We start from the raw sequence: 27,036 nt of genomic DNA on the forward strand, positions 1-27,036 counted from the left end.
GCCTTCCTGTGACATCGGGTGCTGTAGGTGTCCTGGAGGGCAGGTAGTTTGCCCCCGGTGATGCGTTGGACAGACCACCCTCTGAAGTGCCCTGCGGTTGCGGGCGGTGCAGCTGCCGTACCAGGCAGTACAGAAGTAAAATTATAAAAACACAGAGATGAAAGAATTCCTTTTTCTCTTGGTACATTTCTTGAGGAAACCTTGTCATCCATGAATATGTGCCACTGGGTGAATGTGCTGCTAAAAAAAGCCAATCCGGGCGAACATAAAGAACAAACACTGTTCATGATTCCACTCATTCGCAAAGAAGGCAAGTGTGATTAGAACTGTCAGATCAAGAATATAAGTGTTCTGAGCTTTGATCAATGCTGGGAGTAATATTTAGATGTTGACACGTAAGTGATTTTGTTTACCAAATGTATATTTTGCACTATTCATTCATTTTTCAAATTAGAAAAAAAATACGAAATCCGGACCTCGTTGTCCTCATATGTAGTTATGGCCATGAGAGCCATTTATTGCAACAGAAGGCTCTGGACTGGCCCGTAGACTATACAGACAGTCAGACCTATTTTATGAGGCAAGATTCTCTGACACAGATTAGAGACACGGTTCTGTGTCAGGTGATAAATTGTATAAACAATATAATATGTCATTTTATTACACGAATTTGCATTAAAAGATGTCTTGATGTCTGGCAGGATGGTTATTGCTTGAAATACTATTTAAACTAAATTTCACCTTTATGGCTTGATCATGTTTGACAGAAGAATACCTTACATCAATGTCTCCCAAACTTTTTAGTCCCGTACCCCTTCAAACATTCAACGTCCAGCTGCGTACCCCCTCTAGCACGAGGGTCAGCGTACTCTCAAATGTTGTTTTTTGCCATCATTGTAAGCCTGCCACACACAAACTATACAATACATTTATTAAACATAAGAATTAGTGTTTTTGTCACGACCCGGCTCGTGGGAAGTAAACAAGGAGCTCATATAGGACCAGGGTATAACAACACAAGGCGAGATCCAGATGCAGACACAGGAGGCAGATGGTCTGAACTCTGATATTTATTATAATCCAAGTGGTAGGCAAAATGCAGGTCGGGGAGGGGCAAGAGTTCATAGCCAGGGCCAAAATGGTACAGGGCGGCAGGCTGGTTCAAGGTCAGGGGCAGGCAGAGTGGTCAGGCAGGCGGGCTCAGAGTCAGGACAGGCAAGGCAAAGGAAGATGAGAGAAAAAAAATAGAGGCTAAGAGAAAACACTGGTTGTCTTGGTTGAACTGGCACAGACAGAAAACACAGGTATAAATAATGGGGAAGATAGGTGTAATTTTGCTCTTTATTTAGCCATCTTACATATAAAACCTTATTGGTTCATGAAAAACTGTCACCATAGGTTAAACTTTCTAGGGCAGGCGTTCCACTAGCGGAACCCCTCCACATAATTCCGCTGAAATGGCAGCGCGTGAAATTGAAAAATATTTTTTAGAAATATGTAACTTTCACACATTAACAAACCCAATACAGCAAATGAAAGATAAACATCTTGTTAATCTACCCATCAAGTCCGATTAAAAAAATGCTTTACAGTGAAAGCACAATATATGATTATGTTAGGTCACAGCCAAGTCAAAAAAAACACAACCATTTTTCCAGCCAAAGATAGAAGTCACAAAAAGCAGAAATATAGATCAAATTAATCATTAACCTTTGATGATCTTCACAATACATGTATGTTTTGTTCGATAATATGCATATTTATATACAAAAATCTCAGTTTACATTGGCGCGTTACGTGCAGTAATGTTGTGATTCCAAAACATCCAGTGATTTTACAGAAATACTCATAATAAACATTGATAAAAGATACAACTGTTATTCACAGAATTAAAGATAGACTTCTCCTTAATGCAACCGTTGTGTCAGATTTCAAAAAAAAATTACGGAAAAGGCATAATCTGAGAACGGCGCTCAGAGCCCAAAACAGCCAGAGAAACATCCAACATTTTTGAGTTAACAGAAGTTAGAAATAACACCATAAATATTCACTTACTTTGATGATCTTCATCAGAAGGCACTCCCAGGAATCCCAGTTCGACAATAAATTACTGAACGGTTCCATAAGGTCCATCATTTATGTCCAAATAGCCACATGTTAGCGTGTTCAGCCCAGTAATCTTCATGAGGCGCTGGCACTTTGTCCAGATAAAAACTCGAAATGTTCCATTACAGTCCTTTAGAAACATGTCAAACGATGTGTTGAATCAATCGTTAGGATGTTTTTAACATAAAACATCAATAATGTTCCAACCGGAGAATTCCTATGTCTGAAGAAAAGCACTGGAACGAGAGGTAACTCTGTCGGGAGCGCTCATCATGAGACCAAGGCACTCTGCCAGACCACTGACTCAAAGAGGTCTCATGAGTCCCTCCTTTATAGTAGAATCCTCATTCAAGTTTATAAAGACGGTTGACATCTAGTGGAAGCCGTAGGAGGTGCAACTTGACTCCATAGACACTGTGTATTCGGTAGGCCAAGCTTGGAAAAACTACAAACCTCAGATGTCCCACTTCCTGGTTGGATTTTCACAGGGTTTCACCTGCCATATGAGTTCTGTTATACTCACAGACATCATTCAAACAGTTTTAGAAACTTCAGAGTGTTTTCTATCCAATACTAATAATAATATGCATATATTAGCATCTGGGACAGCGCATGTATGTTGTAAAAGCGTTACATGGTCACTGCACATATCATTGCATAATGCAGAAAATACGAGAGTTCAGGGGCCTTGCTTTATCAAAGTTAACCTTTTTCACTGTAGTGTCCAAAACGTCTTTCAAGCTGTCAGGCATTCCCTTGGCAGCAAAAGCCTCTTGGTGGATGCTGCAGTGTACCCAAGTGGCGCCGGGAGCAAATGCTTGCATTCACGTTACCACTCCACTATCTCCCTGTCATGGCTTTAGTGCCATCAGTACATATACCAACACATCTTGACCACCAAAGTCCATTTGATGTCACAAAGCTGTACAGTACTTTAAAAATATCTTCTCATGTTGTCCTGGTTTGCAGAAGAGGATGTCTTCCTTAATTGACCCCCCATAAACGTAACGGACATATACCAGGAGCTGTGCCAGGCCTGCCACGTCTATTGACTCATCCAGCTGTAACGCATATAATTCACTGGCTTGTATGCAAAGCAGGAATTGTTTCATAACATCTCCTGATGCGTCATGAAACAATGTTGTTTGATGAAGTCATTGTCTGTATGGTTTTGTTTGACCTTTTCCTCCAGCATTGTCCCAGCCATATCCGTGGCAGCAGGAATAATTAAGTCCTCCACAATAGTATGGGGCTTGCCTGTCCTAGCCACTCGGTAGCTCACCATATAAGACGCTTCTAGCCCATTCTTATTAATGGTAGCTGTTGATGTGGTTAATGTGATTGGATGTTAATTATTTGACTAGGCTACCTGTATTTGACATTGTATTGTTATTTCGCTGAACACTGGAGGGTTTCATTTTATTTTTGGCAGTGAAATGAGGCTACTTAGGCGAGAGAGAGAAACTCACCCAAATATATAGCCCCGTTGGAAAACATAAATATACTGTTAGAAAATGTGAAGAAAAAAAAGAAAACAAATATTATTATTATTATTATTTTTAAATGTGAATCATATTTATATTTGGCATACCCCGGACGGCATTACTCGTAGGCATTACTCGTACCCCAGTTTGGGAATACCTGCCTTACATCATCTTATTTAATGAACATTAACAGCAACCTTCTGGTATATCAGCTTAGTACAAAATTTAACAGAGTCACATGTTATGTAAATATATGTTTATTTTTTTACATGAAAATAGATACATGGATATACAAGGCATAGACAGTTAGTGCAAACTTGGAACTATTTTGGCATGAAGATTGAGAAGACTACTACTCGTCTCATATTCAGTTAATTTATCATCTGATTTACTTAACAAAAGAAACATATAAATAGGTGGTCCAGGTGTTCTCTATTGTTACTACAAGCAGGGGGGGAGGCCGACATCAGAGGGCACCATCAGACCAACCTGTCGAATGGCCTACTCCATGAAGTTTGCACTTGTGTCTAAAAAACACTAATTTGCTCAAAACATTTTTTTTGTACACTTAAGTGTGTGTACATTACTGTATTTATACGTGGGATATTGTTTTTCAACAGGAAAAGTTTTTTTTTTTAATAGCTGGAGTGCGCCTTTAAAAGGGGGAGGGGAACTCAAACTAAACACAATCAATGAGTGCAAATATATGTGAGGTCTGCTTTACTGTATCATAGAAAAATATGCTGCAGACCTTGACCTAGTCAGAAATGTTGCAAATGCAGATAATTGGCTTATATAATAACGGTTTAAGGCATTTATTGAAAAAATAATATTATATTAACAATACAAATAAATGAATGACGTATGCCATTATATAAATACATATATTTACGTAGACAGCGGTAGTATTGCAGTGGCGTATTTTCAATGCTCAAGTCCAGTTATGTTTGTTTTTCCATATTGGTGGCCCGTTACTCCGCAGCAGGCCATGTCTTTTGAGGACTAGTGGGGCTTCGAGTCTTGGTTGTCCCCTGAAAGAAATATACCAACGTTTTCAGCCTGATAGTAATAAAACAGGGCAAAAATCACAATGAACAGTAATAAACTGGAGGGGGAAAATACATAGTGCTTTATAGAATGTGCTCTATGGGTCACTACTGCTACACATGTCAAGACAGGATCTTTCAACTAGCAGCCAACATACCACACCCAAACTAAACATTGGAGTGTAGCCGAAGCGCTAAAATTACACACTTCAAATAGTAGCAACATTGCGCATGACACAGATATGTTGTGAGTGCGACCTATACTGGATTCATGGTCTAACTGGCTGTTTGTCATATAAAAAAAGGCAGGCCTCCAGACCAGTCTGGGGAACTCACAGCTGTCTGGGCTTTGGCGTAGTTCATGTGGGCGTAAAGCAGCACAGCTGTGTCATTGTGAGAGGCCTCCAGGGCGATGGACAGAGCATTACTGCCGTCCTAGAGAGGGGGGAACACGAAAGGGAGAGCAGGCTTAGCTATAAATCCTCTGAGGATACACATAGCACTCCTGCACATTCATAGCCACAACACACAGTTTAGGAAGATTAATAAGCTATATGCCAGAACGTAATTACAAATCATTTGTAGACGCAAATTGACTTGAAAATCTATGGCAAGACCTGAAAACGGTTGTATAGCAATAATCAACAACCAATTTGACAGAGCTTAATGAATTTTGAAAAGAATAATGGGCAAATGTTGCACAATCCAGGCATGGAAAGCTCTCAAGAGACATAACCAGAAAGACTCAAAGCTGTAATCGCTGCCAAAGATACTTCGACAAAGTATTGAGGTGTGTGAATACTTTGACATTTCCCAAAATTTCAAAAAATATGTTTTCACTTTGTAATTATGGGGTATTGTATGTAGATGGGTGAGATTTATTTTTATTTAATCCATTTGAATTCAGGCTGTAAAGCAACAAAATGAGGAATAAGTCAAGGGGTATGAATACTTTCTGATTAGAGTATTCAACCCCCTGAGTCAATAGATGTTAGAATCACCTTTGGCAGCGATTACAGTGGTGAGTCCTTTAAGAGCTTGGCACACCTTGATTGTACAATATTTGCACATTATTCTATTTTGATATTTTCAAGCTCTGTCAACTTGGTTGTTGATCATTGCTAGACAGCCATTTTCAAGTCTTGCCATAGATTTTCAAGCTGGTTTAAGTCAAAACTGTAACTAGGCCACTCAGAAACATTCAGTGTTGACTTGGTAAGCAACTCCAGTGTGTATTTGGCCTTGTGTTTTAGGTTATTGTCCTGCTGAAAGGTGAATTTGTCTCCCAGTGTCTGTTGGAAAGCAGACTGAACCAAATCTTCCTCTAGGATTTTGCCTGTGCTTAGCTCTACTCCATTTCTTTTTATCCAAAAAACTTCCTAGTCCTTGCCAATGACAAGCATATTCATAACATGATGCAGACACCACCATACTTGAAAAGATGAAGAATAATGCTCAGTGATGTGTTGGATTTGTCCAAACATAACACTTTGTATTCAGGACATAACGTTCATTTCTCTGCCACATTTCTCTGCCCGGGTCTGCTGTGACGCTTCAAGCACTATGATGCAGTGCCTTAGACAGCTGCGCCACTCGGGAGGCCTTCTGCTTTTCATTTGTTATTAATTTGACAACATTTCTAAAAACATGATTCCACTTTGACATTATGGGGTCTGTAATCCAATGACACAAAATCTCAATGTAAATCCGTTCTAAATTCAGGCTGTAACACCATTTTTGGGGGGGAAAGTCAAGGGGTGTGAATACTTTCTGAAGGCACAGTATATATATGTTATCCTCAGAAAACTTAGGGCACCAAATAAAATCACCTGCGAGCCAAATTTGGCCAATAAAATGACACACCCAAATGTAACTGCCTGTAGCTCAGGAGGTAAGGATATGTATATTCTTGATACCATTTGAAAGGAAACACGTTGAAGTTTGTGGAGAATATAACACATTTTTTTTAACCTTTATTTTACTAGGCAAATCAGTTAAGAACAAATTCTTATTTTCAATGACGGCCTAGGAACAGTGGGTTAACTGCCTGTTCAGGGGCAGAACGAGAGATTTGTACCTTGTCAGCTCGGGGATTCGAACTTGCAACCTTTCGATTATTAGTCCAACGCTCTAACCACTAGGCTACCCTGCCGCCCCACATCACATCTGGTAAAAGATAATACAAAGAAAAAAAGCACTTTTTTTAAATATGTTTTTTGTTCCATCATCTTTCAAATGCAAGAGAAAGGCCACAATGTATTATTCCAGCCCAGGTGCAATTTAGATTTTGGCCACTAGATGGGAGCAGTGTGTGTAAAGCTTTAGACTGATTAAATGAACCATTGCATTTCTGTTCAAGATTTTGTATCAAGACTGCCCAAATGTGCCTAATTGGCTTATTAATACATTTTCAAGTTCATAACTGCACTCTCCTCAAACAATAGTATGGTATTCTTTCACTGTAATAGCTACTGTAAATTGGACAGTGCAGTTAGATTAAAACGAATTTAAACTTTCTGCCAATATCAGATATGTCTATGTCCTGGTAAAATAAATTGTTACACACAACCTCATGCTAATCGCATTGACCTACGTTAGCTCAACCGTCCCACGGGGAACCCACTGATCCTGTAGAGGTTTTAAACTGCTGGGCCGGTGTGGGTACAGGGTTTTCTTCTAGGCAGCTAAGCAACATACCAACTAAGTGAAGCTGGAATCAGGCTGGAACGAAACCCTGCACCCACACTGGCTCTTAATGTCGTCCCCCAACCCCCAACCCTCGCTCTAGGTTACACACCAGCAAAGGTTAACCCACATCTCTGTCTGTCTCCCAGTCCTCAACAATTAGCTATATCCAATTGTCACAGGCTTGGGAAAAAAAAGCATGTTCCCAAATACTTTCCCAGCCCCTCTCAGTCCAGCTGTGTCCTACTGAAACCCAATCCATGTGCTGCACAGCTAACACATTTTCCCCCAGATATGAGTCTGGGCTGGAGGTTCAAAGTAGTCTGAGAAAAATGTATTGTAAAGTCCTACTGTATAAAAACACTTGGTGTATAGACTCTAAAATGATTCTCTCTTATTGTGAAAATAAAAGTGTTCATACAAACAAGAATTTATCAAATAAATAAATTGAATATGTGTTTTTGTATTCACTTCTTGGGTGCATCTCAAATAATCTATTGTGGTTTCCTCCTCTGCTCTCCTGTCCTTCATCTGCAGCTCTGATGTTAAGATGGGAAATATGGCTAAAGCCTATCAGAGCACTTGCTTTGATCTGCTTAGTTTTTTCAGTTCAGCGTGAAACAGAAAAGAAGTAGAGGATGAGGAAGGTGGACAGGAAGAGGAAGCCAGGTAAGCATATCAAGACACACTCTGTGAGTGTACAGGGTAAACAGACAGACAGACAGACAGCAAAGGAACTCACATTGTCCACAATGGAGATGTCACAGCCCGGCTGGTCCAGGAGCAGCGAGACAATCTCGGCACGGCCGTGCTCACTGGCGCACATGAGCGCCGTGGAGCCCTCGTCATCCTGCACGTTCACGTCAGCCCCGCAGTCCAGCAATGCCCGCACCATCTCCTGTCGTCCATGGCTAACAGCTAGCATCAGCCCCGTCTGGCCAGCCTAAACACAACTTAGCCCAGTTAGCATAGTGTTAGAGAAACACATAAGCAGTATTGACAGAGGGGATAGAGTGGATGTGAAGTGATTGAGAAGGACTTGCCTGGCTGGCCTTGGCGTTGACGTTGCCCTGACTGAAGAGCTTCCTGACCACCACCATGTCATCCTCCTCTTTCACAGCTGAGAGGGCCGCCAGCATGATCGCAGTGTAGCCTGCCTTGTTCTGCTTATCTACACAACACATGCCTGCACAGAGCACACACACACACCTTGTTGAAACCCCGGCATAACTAATGTGAGTTTATGCCTGTAGTTAAACTATAAATAACCAAACTTCTGAATATTCATTATAATAGGCCCTCTTCACTAAGGTCATAAACCTTGACCCTAACACAACTTCCCAAAGATAAGTGAAGACTCCTCACTCCAACTAACCTGTGTCCAGCAGTAGCCCCACCACAGTGAAGTTGGAGTGGGAGACGCTGTAGTGCAAGGCTGTGTTGCCATTGCCATCGGTAATGTTGACGACGTGGGCCAGCAAGGAAGAGGAGACTTCTGTGAAGGCCATCAGGTAGTCTGAGACACGGGGCTGCTGGGCCAGCTTGGCACTGGAGATGCGGAACCATTCCAGCTGCACAGTGTGAGTGCTGGAGATCTATAGGACAAGACAAGGGAGAAGAAGAGAGGATGTGGGATAAGATCAAGGATGGAATACAAATACATAAAAGTTATCATACTAATATGATTATAAACACTTCAAGTCATGGAACTTTAAAATATCACTCTTAATACTGAAAGGGAACACTTGAGAGATTGTGTGCATTTTGGAAAAAAACTAACCGGAAATTGTATGGGAAATGTAAAATTTCCAGAATATTATCAAACAGAGAAATTAGAGGCATGCTGAAACTCACCACTTCTTTACTCTTCAGTGTTTTGACATCATCATTCAGATGGTTCTTCAAAATGAGACAAGCTTCACGCATTTTTGCACTCAGCTCAAACCTAGGACAAAGGATTACTGCAATTAGATGTGGAAGATATCTATGGGCCGTGACAAACGGGGATCTAACAATTGTGCAGTTAGCCGATGGATGAGGCTCCTATAAAAAGTATTCAACTCATTTTTGTAAACACCTTGGCTATAATTGCTCGGCAATATTATACAGATGCATAGCTTCACAGATGATAATGTTGCGAAATAACTTTGAGATATTAGGGTTTCATTTGTTAATTCAGGACTGATTTGCTCCCATTACTTATTTGGCATTTATGCTAACTTTTACAAATTCAGGCTACCTATAGGCTACAAACCAAAATAAAGGATTCAAGTTTTACTCCCAACAGACTTCTTTCAAGGAAAGCAAACTATCAACAAAATATGAAAATTCTGTTAATTATCCCTTTAAAATTATGTTGAATCTCATTTACATTTTTTCAGGAAGTATTCACGCGCCTTGACTTTTTCCAGATTTTGTTGTTGTACAGCCTGATTTTTTTGTCATTGTCCTACACACAATACCCCATTAATGTCAAATCTTTTTCAAAATTTTAACTAATTAATAAAAAAAAAAAGCTGAAATGTCTTGAGTCAATATGTATTTGTTATGGCAAGCCTAAATAAGTTCAGGAGTAAAAATGTGCTTAACAAGTCATATAAGTTGCATGGACTCACTCTGTGTGCAATAATAGTGTTTATGATTTTTTTAACCTCTGTACCACACATACAATTATCTGAAATGCAGAGCAATGAATTTCAAACAGATTCAACCACAAAGACCAGGAAGGTTTTCCAATGCCTCACAGAGAAGAGCACCTATTAGTAGACGGGTGAAAAATAAGGATGCCTGGACAGAATAACAATATTCCCTGTCTGGCCCTGAGACCACTGAGGACTCTCTGGCTGCTGGGAGCATTCGTCCTTCTGCCTTCTCTGCCAGCGAAAGGTTCTTCTTCGTGGAAAAAAAGGACAAGACCCTACGTCCATGTATCAACTACCGGGGCCTCAATGACACCACTCCTCTCCTTTACTTTCAAACCTCTCCAGGGGGCAACCACGGAGTGGAAGACGGCCTTCAACACAGCTAGTGGACACTATGAGTACCTGGTCATGCCGTTTGGACGCTCCCGCAGTGTTCCAGACCCTGGTCAACTATGTGCTTCGTGACATGTTGAATTGATTTGTGTTTGTCTACCTCGACAACATCCTTGTTTTCTGCTGTTCTGCTCAAGAACACGTTCTCCATGTCCGACAAGTTCTTCAGCGCCTCCTAGAGAACCAGTTGTTCATGAAAGCAGAGAAGTGTGAATTCACCGCTCCACTGTCTCCTTTCTGGGATATGTCATCGCTGAAGGGAATGTTCAGATATATCATGAAAAGGTGAGAGAGGTGGTGGATTTGGGATTTCTACCGCCGCTTCATTCAGGGCTATAGCACCCTGGCTGCTCCCCTCTCTGCACTCACTTCTCCCAAGGGGTCGTTCACATGGTACCCAGCTGTAGACATGGCGTTTTTGAACCTTAAGCATCGGTTTACTACAGCCCCCATTCTCATCCATCAGTTCGTGGTTGAGGTCGACGCTTCTGACGTTGGAGTGGGGTCCGTCCTGTCCCAGAGGTCTGCCCAGGACCAAAAGCTGCATCCCTGTACCTTCATGTCCGATCGTCTCAACCCCACTGAGAGAAACTACGACGTAGGAAATCGGGAACTTCTGACTGTCAAGATGGTGTTGGAGGAGTGGAGGCACTGGCTGGAAGGGGCGGAACATCCATTTTTGGTGTGGACCGACCATAAGAATTTAGAATATCTTCGCATCGCCAAGCACCTTAACTCTAGGCAGTAACTCTAGGCAGGCCCGTTGGGCTCTGCTATTCACCAGGTTCAATTTCACCATCTCCTACTGCCCAGGGTCCAAGAATGTGAAGCCGGATGCTCTCTCTCACCTGTACAGTCCCGCTGCCACACCTTCTGACTCTGAGACCATCCTCCCTACCTCATGTCTTGCAACTACAGTTGTCTGGGGTATCGAGAGCCAGGCTAACCGGATGTTTGTCCCTGATTTGGTCCGATCTCAGGTCCTGGAATGGGCTCATCCCTCCAAGCTCACCTGCCATCCCGACTCCCGTCGAACCCTGGCCTTCCTCCGACAATGCTTTGGTGGCCCACTAAGGTTCCTGACGTCTCAGCCTTCGTCGCCGCATGCACGGTGTGCTCAGAATAAGACTACGCGGCAAGCTCCGGCTGGCCTTCTTCAGTCACTCCCTGTTCCTCTGGTCCCATATATCCCTGGATTTTGTCACTGGGCTTCCTCCGTCTGATGGCAACACCATTATCCTGACAGTAGTGGATAGGTTCTCTAAAGCTGCCCATTTCATCCCACTCCCCAAGTTACCTTCAGCCAAGGAGACGGCCCTGCTCATGGTGCAGCACGTCTTCCGAATCCATGGAGTCACTGTCGACATTGTGTCTGATTGTGGTCCTCAATTCTCGTCCCGATTCTGGAAGGAGCTCTGCACCCTCATTGGGTCGTCGGCCAGCCTGTCCTCTGGGTTTCATCCCCAGGCCAACGGCCAGATGGAACATGCCAATCAAGACCTGGAGACGACGCTTTGGTGCCTCGTCTCAACCAACCCCACCACCTGGAGCCGGCAACTTGTGTGGGTGGAGTACGCCCGGAACACTCTTCACTGCTCGGCCACTGGGCTCTCACCCATCGAGTCCATAGGGTATCAGCCCCCGCTCTTCCCAGAGCAAGAAGAAGAGATCAACATACCCCCGGCCCAGATGTTCGTCTGCCACTGTCGGCATACAAAGAAGAGAGCTCGGTCTGCTCTTCTCAAGACCACCTCCAGGTATTGTTGACAAGACGACCACCACCGAACTCCAGCTCCCCGCTATCGTCTCGGGCAGAGGGTATGGCTGTCTACGCGGGACCTGCCTCTCTGGGTGGAGTCCAGTAAACTTTCCCCGTTTTATTGGTCCTTTCCCCATCTCTAAAGTCCTTAGTCTCACTGCTGTTCATCTTCTGTTGCCCCGTACCCCCCATATACATCCCACTTTCATGTGTCCAGGATTAAGCACTTGTCTCACAGCTCTATGTATTCTGTTTCCAGACCCACCCCTTCTCCCCGTCTCATCGACAGCCATCCGTCGTACACGGCAAGGCGCCTACTGAGTGTTCGACATAGGGGCTGGGTTTTCCAATACCTGGTTGACTGTGAGGGTTATGGCCCGGAGGAGAGGTGCTGGGTCCCCCCTAAGGACATCCTGGACCCGGCCCTCATCGCCGACTGTCCCCACATGCACCCCGGTCAACCAGGTATGCACCCAGGTAACACACCAGGTGGCGCCCCTAGAGGGGGGTACTGTCACACCCTGATCTGTTTTACCTGTCTTTGTGCTTGTCTCCACCCCCCTTCAGGTGTCGTTCATCCTCCCCATTATCCCCAGTGAATTTATACCTGTTCTCTGTTTGTCTGTTGCCAGTTCGTCTTATCTCGTCAAGCCTACCAGCGTGTTTTTCCGTGCTTCTGTTTTCCTAGTCTCCGTTTTCTAGCCCTCCCACTTCCGACCTATTCTGCCTGCCCTGACACTGAGCCCGCCTGCCTGACCATTCAGCCTGCCCTGACCTCGAGCCTGCTTGTACCCTTCGGACTCTGACCTGGTTAATGAACTTCTGCCTGTCCTCAACCTGTCTATTGCCTGCCCCTTTAATAAATATCCTGCCCCTTTAATAAATATCAGAGACTCTAACAATCTGCCTCCTGTGTCTGCATCTGGGTCTCGCCCTGTGTCGTTATAATTCCAAAACATGCATCCTGTTTACAACAAGGCACTAAAGTAATACTGCAAAAATGTGACCTGAATAAGTGTTATGTTTGGGGCATATCCAATACAAATCGAATGTTATTTGTCACATACACATGGTTAGCAGATGTTAATGCGAGTGTAGGGAAATGCTTGTGCTACTAGTTCCGACAATGCAGTAATAACCAACGAGTAATATAACCTAAAAATTCCACAACTACTACCTTATACACACAAGTGTAAAGGGATACAGAATATGTGATGAGTAATGTAGGTTATGTAAACATTATATTAAGTGGCATTGTTTAAAGTCGCTAGTGATACATTTTTTACATCAATTTCCATCCATCTCCATTATTAAAGTGAGCTGGAGTTGAGTCAGTATGTTGGCAGCAACCACTCAATGTTAGTGGTGGCTGTTTAACAGTCTGATGGCCTTGAGATAGAAGCTGTTTTTCAGTCTCTCTGTCCCTGCTTTGATGCACCTGTACTGACCTCGCCTTCTGGATGATAGCGGGGTGAACAGACAGTGGCTCGGGTGGTTGTTGTCCTTGATAATCTTTATGGCCTTCCTGTGACATCGGGTGGTGTAGGTGTCCTGGAGGGCAAGTAGTTTGCCCCCAGTGATGCGTTGTGCAGACCTCACTACCCTCTGGAGAGCCTTACGTTTGTGGGCGGAGCAGTTGCCGTACCAGGCGGTGATACAGCCCGACTGGATGCTCTCGATTGTGCATCTGTAGAAGTTTGTGAGTGCTTTTGGTGACAAGCCGAATTTCTTCAGCCTCTTGAGGTTGAAGAGGTGCTGCTGCGCGTTCTTCACAACGCTGTCTATGTGGGGGGATCAATTCAGTTTGTCCGTGATGTGTATGCCGAGGAATTTACTACCCTCTCCACTACTACCCTCTCCACTACTGTTCCGTCGATGTGGATAGGGGGGGTGCTCCCTCTGCTGTTTCCTGAAGTCCACAATCATCTCCCATGTTCTGTTGACGTTGAGTGTGAGGTTATTTTCCTGACACCACACTCCGAGGGCCCTCACCTCCTCCCTGTAGGCCGTCTCGTCGTTGTCGGTAATCAAGCCTACCACTGTTGTGTCATCCGCAAACTTGATGATTGAGTCGGAGGCGTGCATAGCCACGCAGTCGTGGGTGAACAGGGAGTACAGGAGAGGGCTCAGAACGCACCCTTGTGGGGCCCCAGTGTTGAGGATCAGCAAGGTGGAGATGTTGTTACCTACCCTTACCACCTGGAGGCGGCCCGTCAGGAAGTCCAGTACCCAGTTGCACACGGAGGGGTCGAGACCCAGGGTCTTGAGCTTGATGACGAGTTTGGAGGGTACTATGGTGTTAAATGCTGAGCTGTAGTCGATGAACAGCATTCTCACATAGGTATTCCTCTTGTCCAGATGGGTTAGGGCAGTGTGCAGTGTAGTTGCGATTGCATCGTCTGTGGACCTATTGGGGCGGTAAGCAAATTGGAGTGGGTCTAGGGTGTCAGGTAGGGTGGAGGTGATATGGTCCTTGACTAGTCTCTCAAAGCACTTCATGATGACGGAAGTGAGTGCTGCGAGGCGGTACAACACATTACTGAGTACCACTCTACATATTTTCAAGCATAGTGGTAGTTGCATTATGAAATGGGTGTTTGTAATCGTTGAGGAAAACCTGGTTCAGTCTGCTTTCCATCAGACACCGGGAGATGAACAGTGCATGGGTAAAATCACCGGGGAAGCAAATCCAGAACAAAAAAAAGCCATATTTACAACCTATGTGTTGTGATAATTGCATTGTTTGCTCTATAACCAGTTAGTTAATATGCCTTGACATCGTGATATATAGGCCTAAGACCGAGACAATAAGAAGACACAGTGGCAGAATAAATTCAACCACACATTAATTCAACCACACAAGCAAGATAATGTTTCCGACATTTCGGACTATTAAACAACTATTGATTTAGAACCATGGAGATTTACCGCAAGTCGCAAAGAAAACAGGAACTGCCGCCACTATTCCAGCACCATTTCAACTTCAACCACATCTAATCTCTAAAATATATAATCTCTCAAATCAACATAAGCTAAATATGACGTGGATATCCATGGTATAGAGTTGTGCTAAAAAAACATGTTGACTCACCCCACTTGTAGAAAAATGCCACCCTCCTCATTCATGTTGCCTAAACGGTGTATGACTCTGTCATACAGTACCCACTTTTAGTTTTGGTTGTCCTAGGCTTCCTGGCTAAAATACTTGCTCGCTAGCTTCCTTTCATGGGCAACCAGGCCAACTAGTTAACATTTGCATACTACATCTAGAATTTCCATCTTCTCAGGCCAGGGGCACAATGTATGAATTTATGGTTGGATCATAATCATCGTTATAATTATTGGCCAGTACGGAAAATGAATTAAAAGCCACAAGTCCAAATCCCTACCGATGGCTAATTTAGGAAAGGGATGATTTTAGTTAGCTAGCTAGCCACCGAGGACAACAACACAACGAGACGCAACAATTCAAGTTTTTGTCTGTCAATAATGAAGTTTGGCTTGTGATGGGATTGGCCTCTAGCCAAATCTAAACTGGCGTCCCTTGACCCCTTTTTTGGTATGCCAGGACCATTCACAGCTGAGCTCACTGATTTTATCTCAACGCCGATTGTCTATTTATTTATTCATTTTTATATCAAGGGAGACCAAACACTCGCTGGCTTACCTTAAATTTAATGCTATGGGCAGCAACAATGTCATACTGTTTCTGACCAGACAGCATCAGATAGACACGTGACATACTGAGACAGAGGGGCGCTGTTTTGTTCTCTCGGATGCTTTCTCCAGTGAGATACATTCAGCCTCTTCGAATTGAAGGAAATTTATGAAACACAGAGACAATTTGTTTTCTTTTTTCTTGGTACATTTTTTTTGGGCAGCCTGGTTTCTCTTGGCATTCATGAATACATGCCACTGGAGATGAATTCACCTTTCAGTAGGACAATAATCTAAAACACAAGGCCTAAACTTCACTGGAGTTGCTTACCAAGAAGACAGTGAATGTTCCTGAGTGACCAAGTTACAGTTTTGACTTAAATCTGCTTGACAATCTATGGCAAGACCTGAAAATTGTTGTCTAGCAATGATCAACAACCAATTTGTCAGAGCTTTAAGAATTTGCTAAAGAATAATGGGAAAATATTGCACAATCCAGGTGTGGAAAGCTCTAAGAGATTTATCCCGATAGACTCACAGCTGTAATCGCTGCCAAATGTGATTCTACTGTATTGACTCAGAGAGTTGAATCCTTATCTAATCAAGATATTAGTGTTTTATTTCTTTTTTTTTCTTTTTTTTACAAATGTTAGAATTTTTCTTCCACTTTGACATGATAGAGTATTTTGTGTAGATCGTTGAAAAAAAAATGCAATCCCTTTGAATCCCACTTTGTCAAGGGATCAAGGGATGTGAATACTTTCTGAAGGCACTGTATCTGCTACCACTGACTTCTATGAGCTGTAGCCATAATCAAACATACTTCTCTTTCACTTTATCTGGAATCTCCTCAGTGGCTCCAGTCCCTGCTGCTAAGGCCACATCATCACTATCGGTGTCATCCATATTCATGCTCCTCTCCTCATCGGAGGTCTCCTCCAGAGCGGCCGCTGCATCTTCATCATCACTACCGTCTGAGCAATCACCTACTTCACTGCCACCTGAGGAACTCCCCTCTTCCTCATCATCATCCTCCTCCTCTTCACTAGATGTCGACTCATACCTGGACAGAAGCACATGTCTAGTTAGTTATCTTTAAGATTGATCATAATTTCCTTCGAATATGGCCCGTGTATTGTCAGTGTAATGGTAATATGTGCTACTTGACACATTCATTGATGGCAAAGCACCACTTACCCCCCATTGAGAATGCCAACAAACTGCAAGCTTTTCTTGCCGCTGCTGCGTGATTCACTGGAACTACTCCCATCCTTCTTCTTCATGATTGATTTCAACAGACCTGTGGCCACAACGGATGTGGCGAGTGACCCAACCAGTATACTAGTACATGGAATTCTATATTACTTTTATACCTGCTTTATTAGTGTGGGGGAATCATTTATCTTCTATATGAAGTACTATTGTATAACAGTTAAATAAATACACTTGGCACTCACTTCCAACCGTTGTTGCAGTTGTTGGAGTGCTGGGCGCCATTTCCTCCTCTTTTACTCCCTTTCCTTTGGGTAAACTGACCGTCTCCTTGCCAGGGTTGACCTTGTACTCCGCGATGGTCGTCTGTCTCCTCTTCAGCGCAGTGACTGGAGCTTTCTGCTCTATGTCCTCCTCCTTGTACAGATTCTCCCATTGACTTCCAGTGCTGACCAGTACTACTGGGGTTGATTCCGCTTCTGCAGGGATCTCCACAGAGTCAGTCTGAGTGCTCTGGTCGTAATATCTGGCTCTCAAATCCTCACCTACACATGCGTCAACCACCTCAGGACAACAGGAGACTGCGACATTCTGTGAAGCTGGTGCGGACATTGTAGAGGCTTCAGTCCCCACTTGGGCATGGGCAGAGTCTGGTTTAACAAGGACGCCCTTTTCGGACATTGCCTTGGACTTCCTTTCATTCTCCTGGGCTTTGAGCACCGCCAGGACCTCGTCAGCCTGGCCAAGTCGCCCCTCCAGAACCGAGATGGACTCCTGCTGGAACTTGATGTTGTCCTGTAGGGTGTCGATCTCCCTCTGGGCATCGCTGCTTAGGCCCAGCTGGGATTCCATCACCCAAACTGAGGCCTCCTCTGTCTCCACTACAGCCTGCACCCCCTCCTCGCGGATGGCCGGCGCCTCCGTGGCCATTCCTTTCTCGCAGACGTCCATCTGCAGCGTGCCCTCTGAGGCGTCCTTGGTGCCCAGGCTGTAGTAGAAGACCCCAGCATCCAGCAACATGTCGTCCCCGATGGCCACAGACTTCTTCTCCACAACCTTTTCCAGAACTTTCTCAGAACGTGCTCCATCTTTTTCTGTCTTGCCTTCGAACTTCTCTGTCAGCTTTCTGAGGTCCTCTAATTTACTGGGACTCTTTGGACATCTGGGACTCTTCGGGGATAAAATAGGACGTTCCTGACTCTGTGTGCCTGAGTCCAACGTGGTGGTATTAGTACTGCTGACTACTGTTGTAGCCTGTTGTTGGGCCACCAAGGTCTTCTTCTCCTGCAGTGCCAGTAGGAGCATGTCTTTCTCAGCCTGTAGCTTGGCCACCTCTCTTTCCAGCACTGGGACACCCTTTACTCGCTCCTCCATCTCCTTCAGTTGCTTCAGGGCAGTGGCCATCTGTTCTCTCACCGTCTGCAATTGGCTGGGGGGCAGAGTAGCCATTCCGGTGCTAGAGGCCGGGGTGCTCTTACCGGAGGTGTGGGGACTGGGTCTGTGCAGGCTACTCTGAGATGGGCTGGGAGAGGCAGAGGACAGGTGCAAGAGCTGTCCATCCACGCTGGCTGCTGCACTAGCTGGGGTGACATGGATAGGGGCAGTCCTAGAGTTTTGCTTTGGTGGGTCTGAGAGCTGGAAACGGGTGCCATTTTGGTGCTGATGGCTCTGCTCCTGCTGCAGTCTCAGGCTGGTCTCCAGGAGGGTCCTCTCTACTCTGGAGTTACGTAGTGGAGGTGGTGGTGGCACTTTGGCGCCGGCAGAGAGAGGAGGGCTGAGGACAGATAGCGAGGACAGGGGTTGCCCCTCACTGGGAGCAGAGCCAATGCGATTCCGTGGGGGTGGGGGAGGGGGCACTCGACCATCTTCACTGGCGGGCGAGGAGAGGGACTCTGTGGAGGTCCAGCCGCTGGCGCGTCCCCCCACACTCGGGCTCCGCTGGGAGACTTTGACCCCCCGGGATGACCTGCGGGAGTTTACGGGTGCCCGTCGGACGTGGTGGCCGCTTTCTATTTCCTCCACATACTTGAGGAAGTCCAGGTCCAGCTGGAAGCCATACGGTGTCTGGACCGAATAAGAGCCCTGTTGATCCGCCTCTTCCCGACTGGAGTATAGAAACGGTGCGCCCAGATCTGCAAGTCGCAATAAAACATTATAATAACAGGTAGCAATTAGACTATATCCATAATTTGTTACCACATAATGACTTGGTAAATACCAGCTGGAACTGAACGTCTAATGAAAAAAATAGAGGTGAAATGTGCTTACCAGGCAGCTTTGGGTTGACCTGCACAGACTGAGTCATGGTTGTGGACTGACACCTTTCAGCAGAAGCCCCCAGAGAATCTACTCACAACCTGGGCAGAGAATGGACACAGAGACTCAGATACCTGTGTACTGTATGTGTGTTTCTGAGGATAGTTTACAGACCCCTTGACTTTTTACACATTTTGTTATGTTACAGCCTTATTCTAAAAAGGAAATATCACATTTACATAAGTATTCAGTTTGGCACACCTGTATTTGGGGAGTTTCTCCCATTCTTCTCTGCAGATCCTCTCAAGTTCTGTACAGGTTGGATGGGGAGCATCGCTGCACAGCAATTTTCAGATCTCTCCAGAGTTGTTCGATCGGGTTCAAGTCCAGGCTCTGGCTGGGCAACTCAAGGACATTCAGAGACTTGACCCAAAGCCACACGTGCGTTGTTTTGGCTGTGTGCTTAGGGTCGGAGCAGGTTTTCATCAAGGATCTCTCTGTACTTTGCTCCGTTCGTCTTTCCCTCAATCCTGACTAGTCTCCCTGTCACTGCCGCTGAAAAACATCCCCACAGCATGATGCTGCCACCACCATGCTTCACCTTATGGATGGTGCCAGGTTTGCTCCAGATGTGACGCTTGGCATTCAAGCTCTTTTGGAGAGTTTCTCCCATTCTTCTCTGCAGATCCTCTCAAGTTCTGTACAGGTTGGATAGGGAGCGTCGCTGCACAGCTATTTTCAGGTCTCTCCAGAGATGTTTGATCGGGTTCAAGTCCAGGCTCTGGCTGGGCCACTCAAGGACATTCAGAGACTTGTCCCGAAGCCACTCGTGCATTGTCTTGGCTGTGTGCTTAGGATCGGAGCAGGTTTTCATCAAGGATCTCTCTATACTTTGCTCCGTTTATCTTTCCCTCAATCCTGACTAGTCTCCCAGTCAATGCCGCTGAAAAACATCCCCACAGCATGACGCTGCCACCACCATGCTTCACCTTAGGGATGGTGCCAGGTTTCCTCCAGACGTGACGCTTGGCATTCAGGCCAAAGATCTCAATCTTAATTTCACCATACCACAGAATCTTGTTTCTCATGGTCTGAGAGTCTTTAGGATAATCAATGGAAAAAGTATGCACCTGAGCTCAATTTCAAGTCTCATAGCAAAGTGTCTCAATACTTATGTAAATAAGGTATTTCTGTTTTGTTTTTTAATTATTTGCAACCATTTCTAAAAAACAGTTTTTGCTTTGTCATTATGGGTTTTTGTATGTACATTGATGATGAAAATGTTTTATTTAATCAATTTAAGAATAGGGCTGTAATGTGCAAAGTCCCGCTTTGCCATGTAAATTAACTGAATCGCAAAAAAAACATTTCCACTGCATTTCAGCCCTGCCACAAAAGGACCAGCTGACATCATGTCAGTGATTCTCTCGTTAACACAGGTGTGAGTGTTGACAAGGACAATTCTGTCATGCTGATTGAGTTTGAATAACAGACTGGAAGCTTCAAAAGGAGGATGGTGCTTGGAATCATTGTTCTTCCTCTGTCAACCATAGTTACCTGTAAGGAAACATGTGCCCTCATCATTGCTTTGCAAATAAAGGGCTTCACAGGCAAGGATATTGCTGCCAGTAATATTGCACCTAAATCAACCATTTATTGGATTATCAAGAACTTCAAGGAGAGCGGTTCAATTGTTGTGAAGAAGGCTTCAGGGAGCCCAAGAAAGCCCAGTAAGCACAAGGACCGTCTCCTGAAGTTGATTCAGCTGTGGGATCGGGGCACCACCAGTACAGAGCTTGCTCAAGAATGGCAGCAGGCAGGTGTGAGTGCATCTGCACGCACAGTGAGGCGAAGACTTTTGGAGAATGGTCTGGTGTCAAGAAGGGCAGCAAAGAAGCCACTTCTCTCCAGGAAAAACATCAGGGACAGACTGATATTCTGCAAACGGTACAGGGATTGGATTGCTGAGGACTGGGGTAAAGTCATTTTCTCTGATGATTCCCCATTCCGATTGTTTGGGGCATCCGGAAAAAAGCTTGTCCAGAGAAGACAAGGTCATGCCAACAGTAAAGCATCCTGAGACCATTCAAGTGTGGGGTTGCTTCTCAGCCAAGGGAGTGGGCTCACTCACAATTTTGCCTAAGAACACAGCCATTAATAAAAAATGGTACCAACACATCCTCCGAGAGCAACTTCTCCCAACCATCCAGGAACAATTTGGTGACGAACAATGCCTTTTCCAGTATGATGGAGCACCACTCCAAGCATTGCTTATGCACGAATGGGCTGCCATCAGTCAGGATGGGACCCAGAAGTTAATTGGCAGCATGCCAGGGCAGATTGCAGAGGCCTTGAAAATGAAGGGTCAACACTGCAAATATTGACTCTTTGAATCAACTTCATGCAATTGTCAATAAAAGCCTTTGACACTTATGAAATGCTTGTAATTATACTTCAGTATTCCATAGTAACATCTGACAAAAATATCTAATTACACTGAAGCAGCAAACTTTGTGGAAATTAATATTTGTGTCATTCTCAAAAATTTGGGCTATGGCTGTACATATTTGTCGCCAAACCCACTGCCTCCAGGTCATCTATATGTCTTTGCTAGGTAAAGCTCCATCTTATCTCAACTCACTGGTCACCATCGCAACACCCACCCGTAGCACACGCTCCAGCAGGTATATTTCACTGGTCATCCCCAAAGCCAACACCTACTTTGGCCACCTTTCCTTCCAGTTCTGCTGCCAATGACTGGAACAAATTTTAAAAATCCCTGAAGTTGGAGACTGATATCTCCCTCACTATCTTTAAGCATCAGCTGTCAGAGCAGCTTACCGATCGCTGCAACTGTACACAGCCCATCTGTAAATAGCCCATCCATCCAACCAACTACCTACCTCATCCCATATTTGTCTTTGTTTTTTCTGCTCTTTTGCACACCAGTACTTCTACTTGCACATCTTCATCTGCACATCTCTCACCACAGTGTTAATTACTCAATTGTAATTACTTCACCACTATGGCCTATTTATTGCCTTACCTCCTTACTTCATTTGCACACACTATATACAGATTTTTCTATTGTATTATTGACTGTACATTTGTTTATCCCATGTGTAACTCTGTGTTGTTGTTTTTGGCCCACTGCTTTGCTTTATATTGGCCAGTTCACAGTTGTAAATGAGAACTTGTTCTCAACTGGCCTACCTGCTTAAATTAAAATGTAAAAAAATATATATATATAGTTATAGCCTGGTAGCTAACACCTTCTATATCCTGTGCATGTGACAAATAAACCTGTCTTTTATTTGATATAGTGTGCATTTACCAGAGACAGTAATGTGAAGATCAACATGACCTGCACCAAAGTCAAAATTAGGTTATAAACGTTAGGCCAACGAGACCAAGTTCTAAAATTCTCCGGTAGAATGCCCGACTTTTATTTCGTCACACTCACAACCATAAGCTATTTTCTGAAATTAGCTCGCCATTAACTAGCAAATAATGATCTTGTTGTGAGTTTATTTTCCTGTAATAATGAATACAAATTAGCTAAAGTTGAGACATTGTCAGCTATATGATATGGTAATTATTTGAACTGGCTAGCCAGCTAACTTAACTTAACTTTAGCTAGCCAGTTAACAAGCTAGAAACGAACCAAAACATTGTTGAGAAAGTTGCTTTTAGTTGCCTGGTTTGCTAGATTGACATATACTAAATTCATTTTTAAACAGATGGGTTTATTGGTGTTAAAATAAACCAGTTATGCTATTTTGGACCACCAGGCTGCTGATGTCATGCAGCCTGTCATTTTTGTGTTTATACTTTTTCATAAGAACAACGACAAGTTTGATGTCGAACAACAATAGAATGTTCATGATGTCACTGCGACAACTGTCTACAGACATGTCAATAGACGTAGTATAAACCAGTATTGAAATCTTTGGTTGTTTAGCACATGGCCTCAAGTGAATCCATAAAGAGACTGGTGGGGCTAATGCTTAAGAGGGTGTGACGATGCTGAATGAGTGTAGACAACGAAGAGCTTTCCAGTAGGTGTACCAAAACATTCAAGGAACATTTTCTCAAAAGTGGGGTTACAAGTTTATCAACTTTCAAAGCAGAATTACTTTCCCATTGTTCCTCAACTGTTGTGTTCAATATATACTTTCTAGCTCTGAGTCTTTACTTTTATCCAATGTAAAAAACACAATTTCAAATTTTGCTACAGAAGACCGAATTGAGCCAGTCGGTCACATATGTTCTCACATGGCTTACAAGACAGCCTGCTGGGCAAATTACAAGTAGAGAGAATCCATTTAGCAATATTTCTGAATTCACCCCTTGTTGAAAAGCAATTTCTTCCATTGGTCTGGGGTGGGGTTTTTAAAGCCTTCGTAGCTAAAGTAGTATGTTATTTCTCTCACCGACCCAGAATGACAACTCTTATAGAAAAGCTAACATACACACCAACACATATACAGAGTCCAGAGTTGTGGGTCACATTTCCTTAGACAACTAGACTAAGAAAGAGAGATCGACACAGGGTCAGAGCACCCTAACACACAAATACACAGATTCTGTTTCCCTATAGCCTCTGGCACATTCCACCACACTTCCCTCTCACAACTTTCTGGCATGGACCAGGCTGGGACATGTAGACCGACATGGCAGTTGTGATAACATAGAAGGATAAATTTAAAAAACATCTCCAAATACATGGATTTTCTGTAATCTCTCGTTGTAATTCAAGGAGAAGCTATGCACAAAATGATGACACTGACAGCAAAGCCCAGCGTAGCCTACATTAATATTCCACAAAGAGAGGCATTGGATTAAAATAAAACACAAAAAAAATAGAGGTGTCTGGGGGACTCTGGTTAGCTTCAGACATGCCTGCTGTCACCGCTTCGTTCTTCCAGCCAGAGGGAAAACCCTCTCCTTCAAACACAGGGTTCTAAGGCCATCTAGCAAAAACATTTTCCTGGCTAGGGAAAACTCTGGGCCTTAGTTATAGCCTATAACTTTACTAGGGCCAGGATTTCAATTCCCAGTCTGGTATAACTCCAAGGCCTTCTTCACAACATCCAGTCAAATTAGTCAAGGTGCTGCGCATATTAACCAATCTCTAAATCATCTCAACTTCCAAACAACTAATTTATTTTATTTAGCCAGGATAGTCCACTCAGTAACAATTGCCACTGTTGCACATATCATCATGTTGGAAGGATTAGGTTATCTACACAGCCACAAACTCATAACCAACCTTGTGAAAAAGCCAGGGGTAACGAGGCAGGATTGACCACACTTAGATAAACACAAAGAAACCCTTAGTCAGGTATTAGCAACCGCCAAATTCCAAGTGTCTCAGATTTGCCCCAGATGCCTGTTCCTCAGATCAGAAGAGTTTAACATAGACACGTAGCCTCCATCCCACCCACTCCCTCTCCTCAGATTAGAGGAGTGTAAAATAGACATGAAGCCGAGCCTCTATGCCACCCACTCCTTCCCTCACTCCTCCTTACTTAGTGTCACCAGCTCCCACTCAGCACAAACAGGCCCGTTCAAGATGTTTTTCCAGGTCCTGATGACAGGCACCAAATTACAACACACAATCAGCGGGAGAAGCCACATCCCTCTGCCTAGTGGTTAGAGCGTTGGGCCAGTAACTGAAAGGTTGCTGGATCAAATCCCGAGCTGTAAAGGTAAAAATCTGTCGTTCTGCCCCTGAGCAAGGCAGTTAACCCACTGTTCCCCGGGCACCGAGGACGTGGATGTCGATTAATGCAGCCCCCCGCACCTCTCTGATTCAGAGGGGTAGGGTTAAATGTGGAAGACACATTTCAGTTGAAGGCATTCAGTTGAACAACTGACTAGGTATCCCCCTTTGTTTCATCAACAGCAGTGAGCCACAGCCACAGCCATGTCACACACACATACACCCGCATGATGTGACCGCACACACAGACACATGCAAGCGCAACTGCCTGTTACACAATGTTCTATGTTGTTGTTGCAATCTTGTAGATCATGTCATATGATCCCATAAATGACAAAAACAAATGCCTATGGCTGTAAGTCAATATAAAACTAATAGAAGGGTTTAACTTTGTAAAGCCGTCATTGGATTCGGACACACTGGAATACTCTACAAATTGAAGCCAAGCTACTATAAACTAAGCAATTGCACATATTTCCAATAGCTGTTGAGGGTTTCTATAGAGATTTGATATCCTGTTTAACATAACGACTCTCTACCATTATCACTGAGGTGACTGTTTCCCCGGCATTCACCATAATTCTAACACTGAAGAATACTTTTCCAGCGCTGCTTTTCAACAGGAAGTGTTCTGGCCAAGGGCTGCTGGCTACATGGTAGGAGCCATGTTTTGGAAAAGTGACCTCATCCCGGCCACCACCTCCCTTTTCCCTCAAAGGAGAGGGTCAACAGCAAATCCGGCTGACAATAGAGAAAGCAAGGCTTCTAGCTCCATAGATAGACGATAGTCACTCCAGATCAGCCCACACTTATTAACCGAGATTCGGGTCTTATTGGGCAAGGCTATTCCTTCATCCTTCCAGCCCACCCCACCCCACCACAACTACAGGCTCATCTTTACCATCAGACTACTGAACATAACAAAAGCCCCATTCAGAAGAGACACACACTCATAGGGTAGTGCCTCACTCTAATCCTTGTTTGAGTCAGTGTGGCTCAGCTCAGTACAGCTCAGCTGCTGGGATAAATCTGCAGTTTCCTGAAGGGAAGCAGGTCTGAGAACAGCACCCGGCCCACAGGGGAAACCTCCTATTGTCTCGCAGTAGGAACTCAGGGCCGCTCCAATCCTGACAGGAAACCCATCGCTAAGGCCAAAAAGCTGCTTCCTGTGACACCAGAAGAAAAATCCAGGGAGAAGACAAGCAAAAACGAGGAGCTGAACAAACACGCTACTTGTGTATTGCCATACAGGATTAACCCCTGTTTTACCAAAAAGACTCACTTTTCTGTTTCCATCTACCCGTGTCTCACTGAGCCAAAGCCAGGCTACTGTTACTTTTCAGCTGTAATTTACATAACACTGTCTAACTGTGAACTTTAACACCTTCTCACAAAGCAACTATTTTGATTATGAAGAGGTTGTTGATTCTGCTCTTCACAAGTTCTCACTGTCAGCCCTAGCTTTGGAAACACAATTTCCCTAGTATAAACAAAGGAGATGTACACTAGTGTAACACTGCTTTTACTGTCGAAAAGCAGCCTAAGTTTCTGCAAAACAAGAACACGTGCACACAGGAACGCAAACTAGAGGTCGGCCGATTATGATTTTTCAATACCGATACCGATTATTGGAGGACCAAAAAAGCCGATACCTATCAATCGGACGATTTTTTAATTTTTTTATTTGTAATAATGACAATTACAACAATACTGAATGAGCACTTATTTTAACTTAATATAATACATCAATAAAATCAATTTTGCCTAAAGTAAATAATTTGGTTTAAATAATGCAAAAACAAAGTGTTGGAGAAGAAAGTAAAAGTACAATATGTGCTATGTAAGAAAGCTAACGTTTCAGTTCCTTGCTTAGAACATGAGAACATATGAAAGCTGGTGGTTCCTTTTAACATGAGTCTTCAATATTCCCAGGTAAGAAGTTTTAGGTTGTAGTTATTATAGGACTATTTCACTCTATACCATTTGTATTTCATTAACCTTTGACTATTGGATGTTCTTATAGGCACTTTAGTACTGCCAGTGTAACAGTATAGCTTCCGTCCCTCTCCTT

General features: G+C 44.0%; 1 protein-coding gene across 3 annotated transcripts in view; it reads right to left on the minus strand.

The window, feature by feature from the left end:
* Positions 1 to 3,831: 3,831 nt before the first annotated feature.
* The window catches only part of LOC135524625 (KN motif and ankyrin repeat domain-containing protein 3-like), a 34,367-nt gene continuing 11,162 nt past the window's right edge, over positions 3,832 to 27,036 (minus strand). For 2 of the 3 annotated variants that reach the window (XM_064952332.1, XM_064952334.1), the window contains exons 2-11: positions 19,253 to 19,341; positions 17,230 to 19,116; positions 16,970 to 17,072; positions 16,596 to 16,835; positions 9,176 to 9,266; positions 8,697 to 8,916; positions 8,365 to 8,507; positions 8,064 to 8,264; positions 4,973 to 5,071; positions 3,832 to 4,621 (exon numbers count right to left, since the gene is read on the minus strand). In XM_064952332.1, coding sequence (XP_064808404.1) covers positions 4,562 to 4,621; positions 4,973 to 5,071; positions 8,064 to 8,264; positions 8,365 to 8,507; positions 8,697 to 8,916; positions 9,176 to 9,266; positions 16,596 to 16,835; positions 16,970 to 17,072; positions 17,230 to 19,116; positions 19,253 to 19,289 — 3,081 coding nt within the window. In that variant the 5' untranslated portion in view covers positions 19,290 to 19,341 and the 3' untranslated portion in view covers positions 3,832 to 4,561. Of the gene's footprint in view, positions 4,622 to 4,972; positions 5,072 to 8,063; positions 8,265 to 8,364; positions 8,508 to 8,696; positions 8,917 to 9,175; positions 9,267 to 16,595; positions 16,836 to 16,969; positions 17,073 to 17,229; positions 19,117 to 19,252; positions 19,342 to 19,501; positions 26,361 to 27,036 lie in introns of those variants that run through there. The other variant, XM_064952333.1, reaches the window with a different exon arrangement.

The sequence above is a fragment of the Oncorhynchus masou genome, chromosome 31 (genome assembly GCF_036934945.1).
Source record: "Oncorhynchus masou masou isolate Uvic2021 chromosome 31, UVic_Omas_1.1, whole genome shotgun sequence".
Taxonomy (NCBI): Eukaryota; Metazoa; Chordata; class Actinopteri; order Salmoniformes; family Salmonidae; genus Oncorhynchus; species Oncorhynchus masou.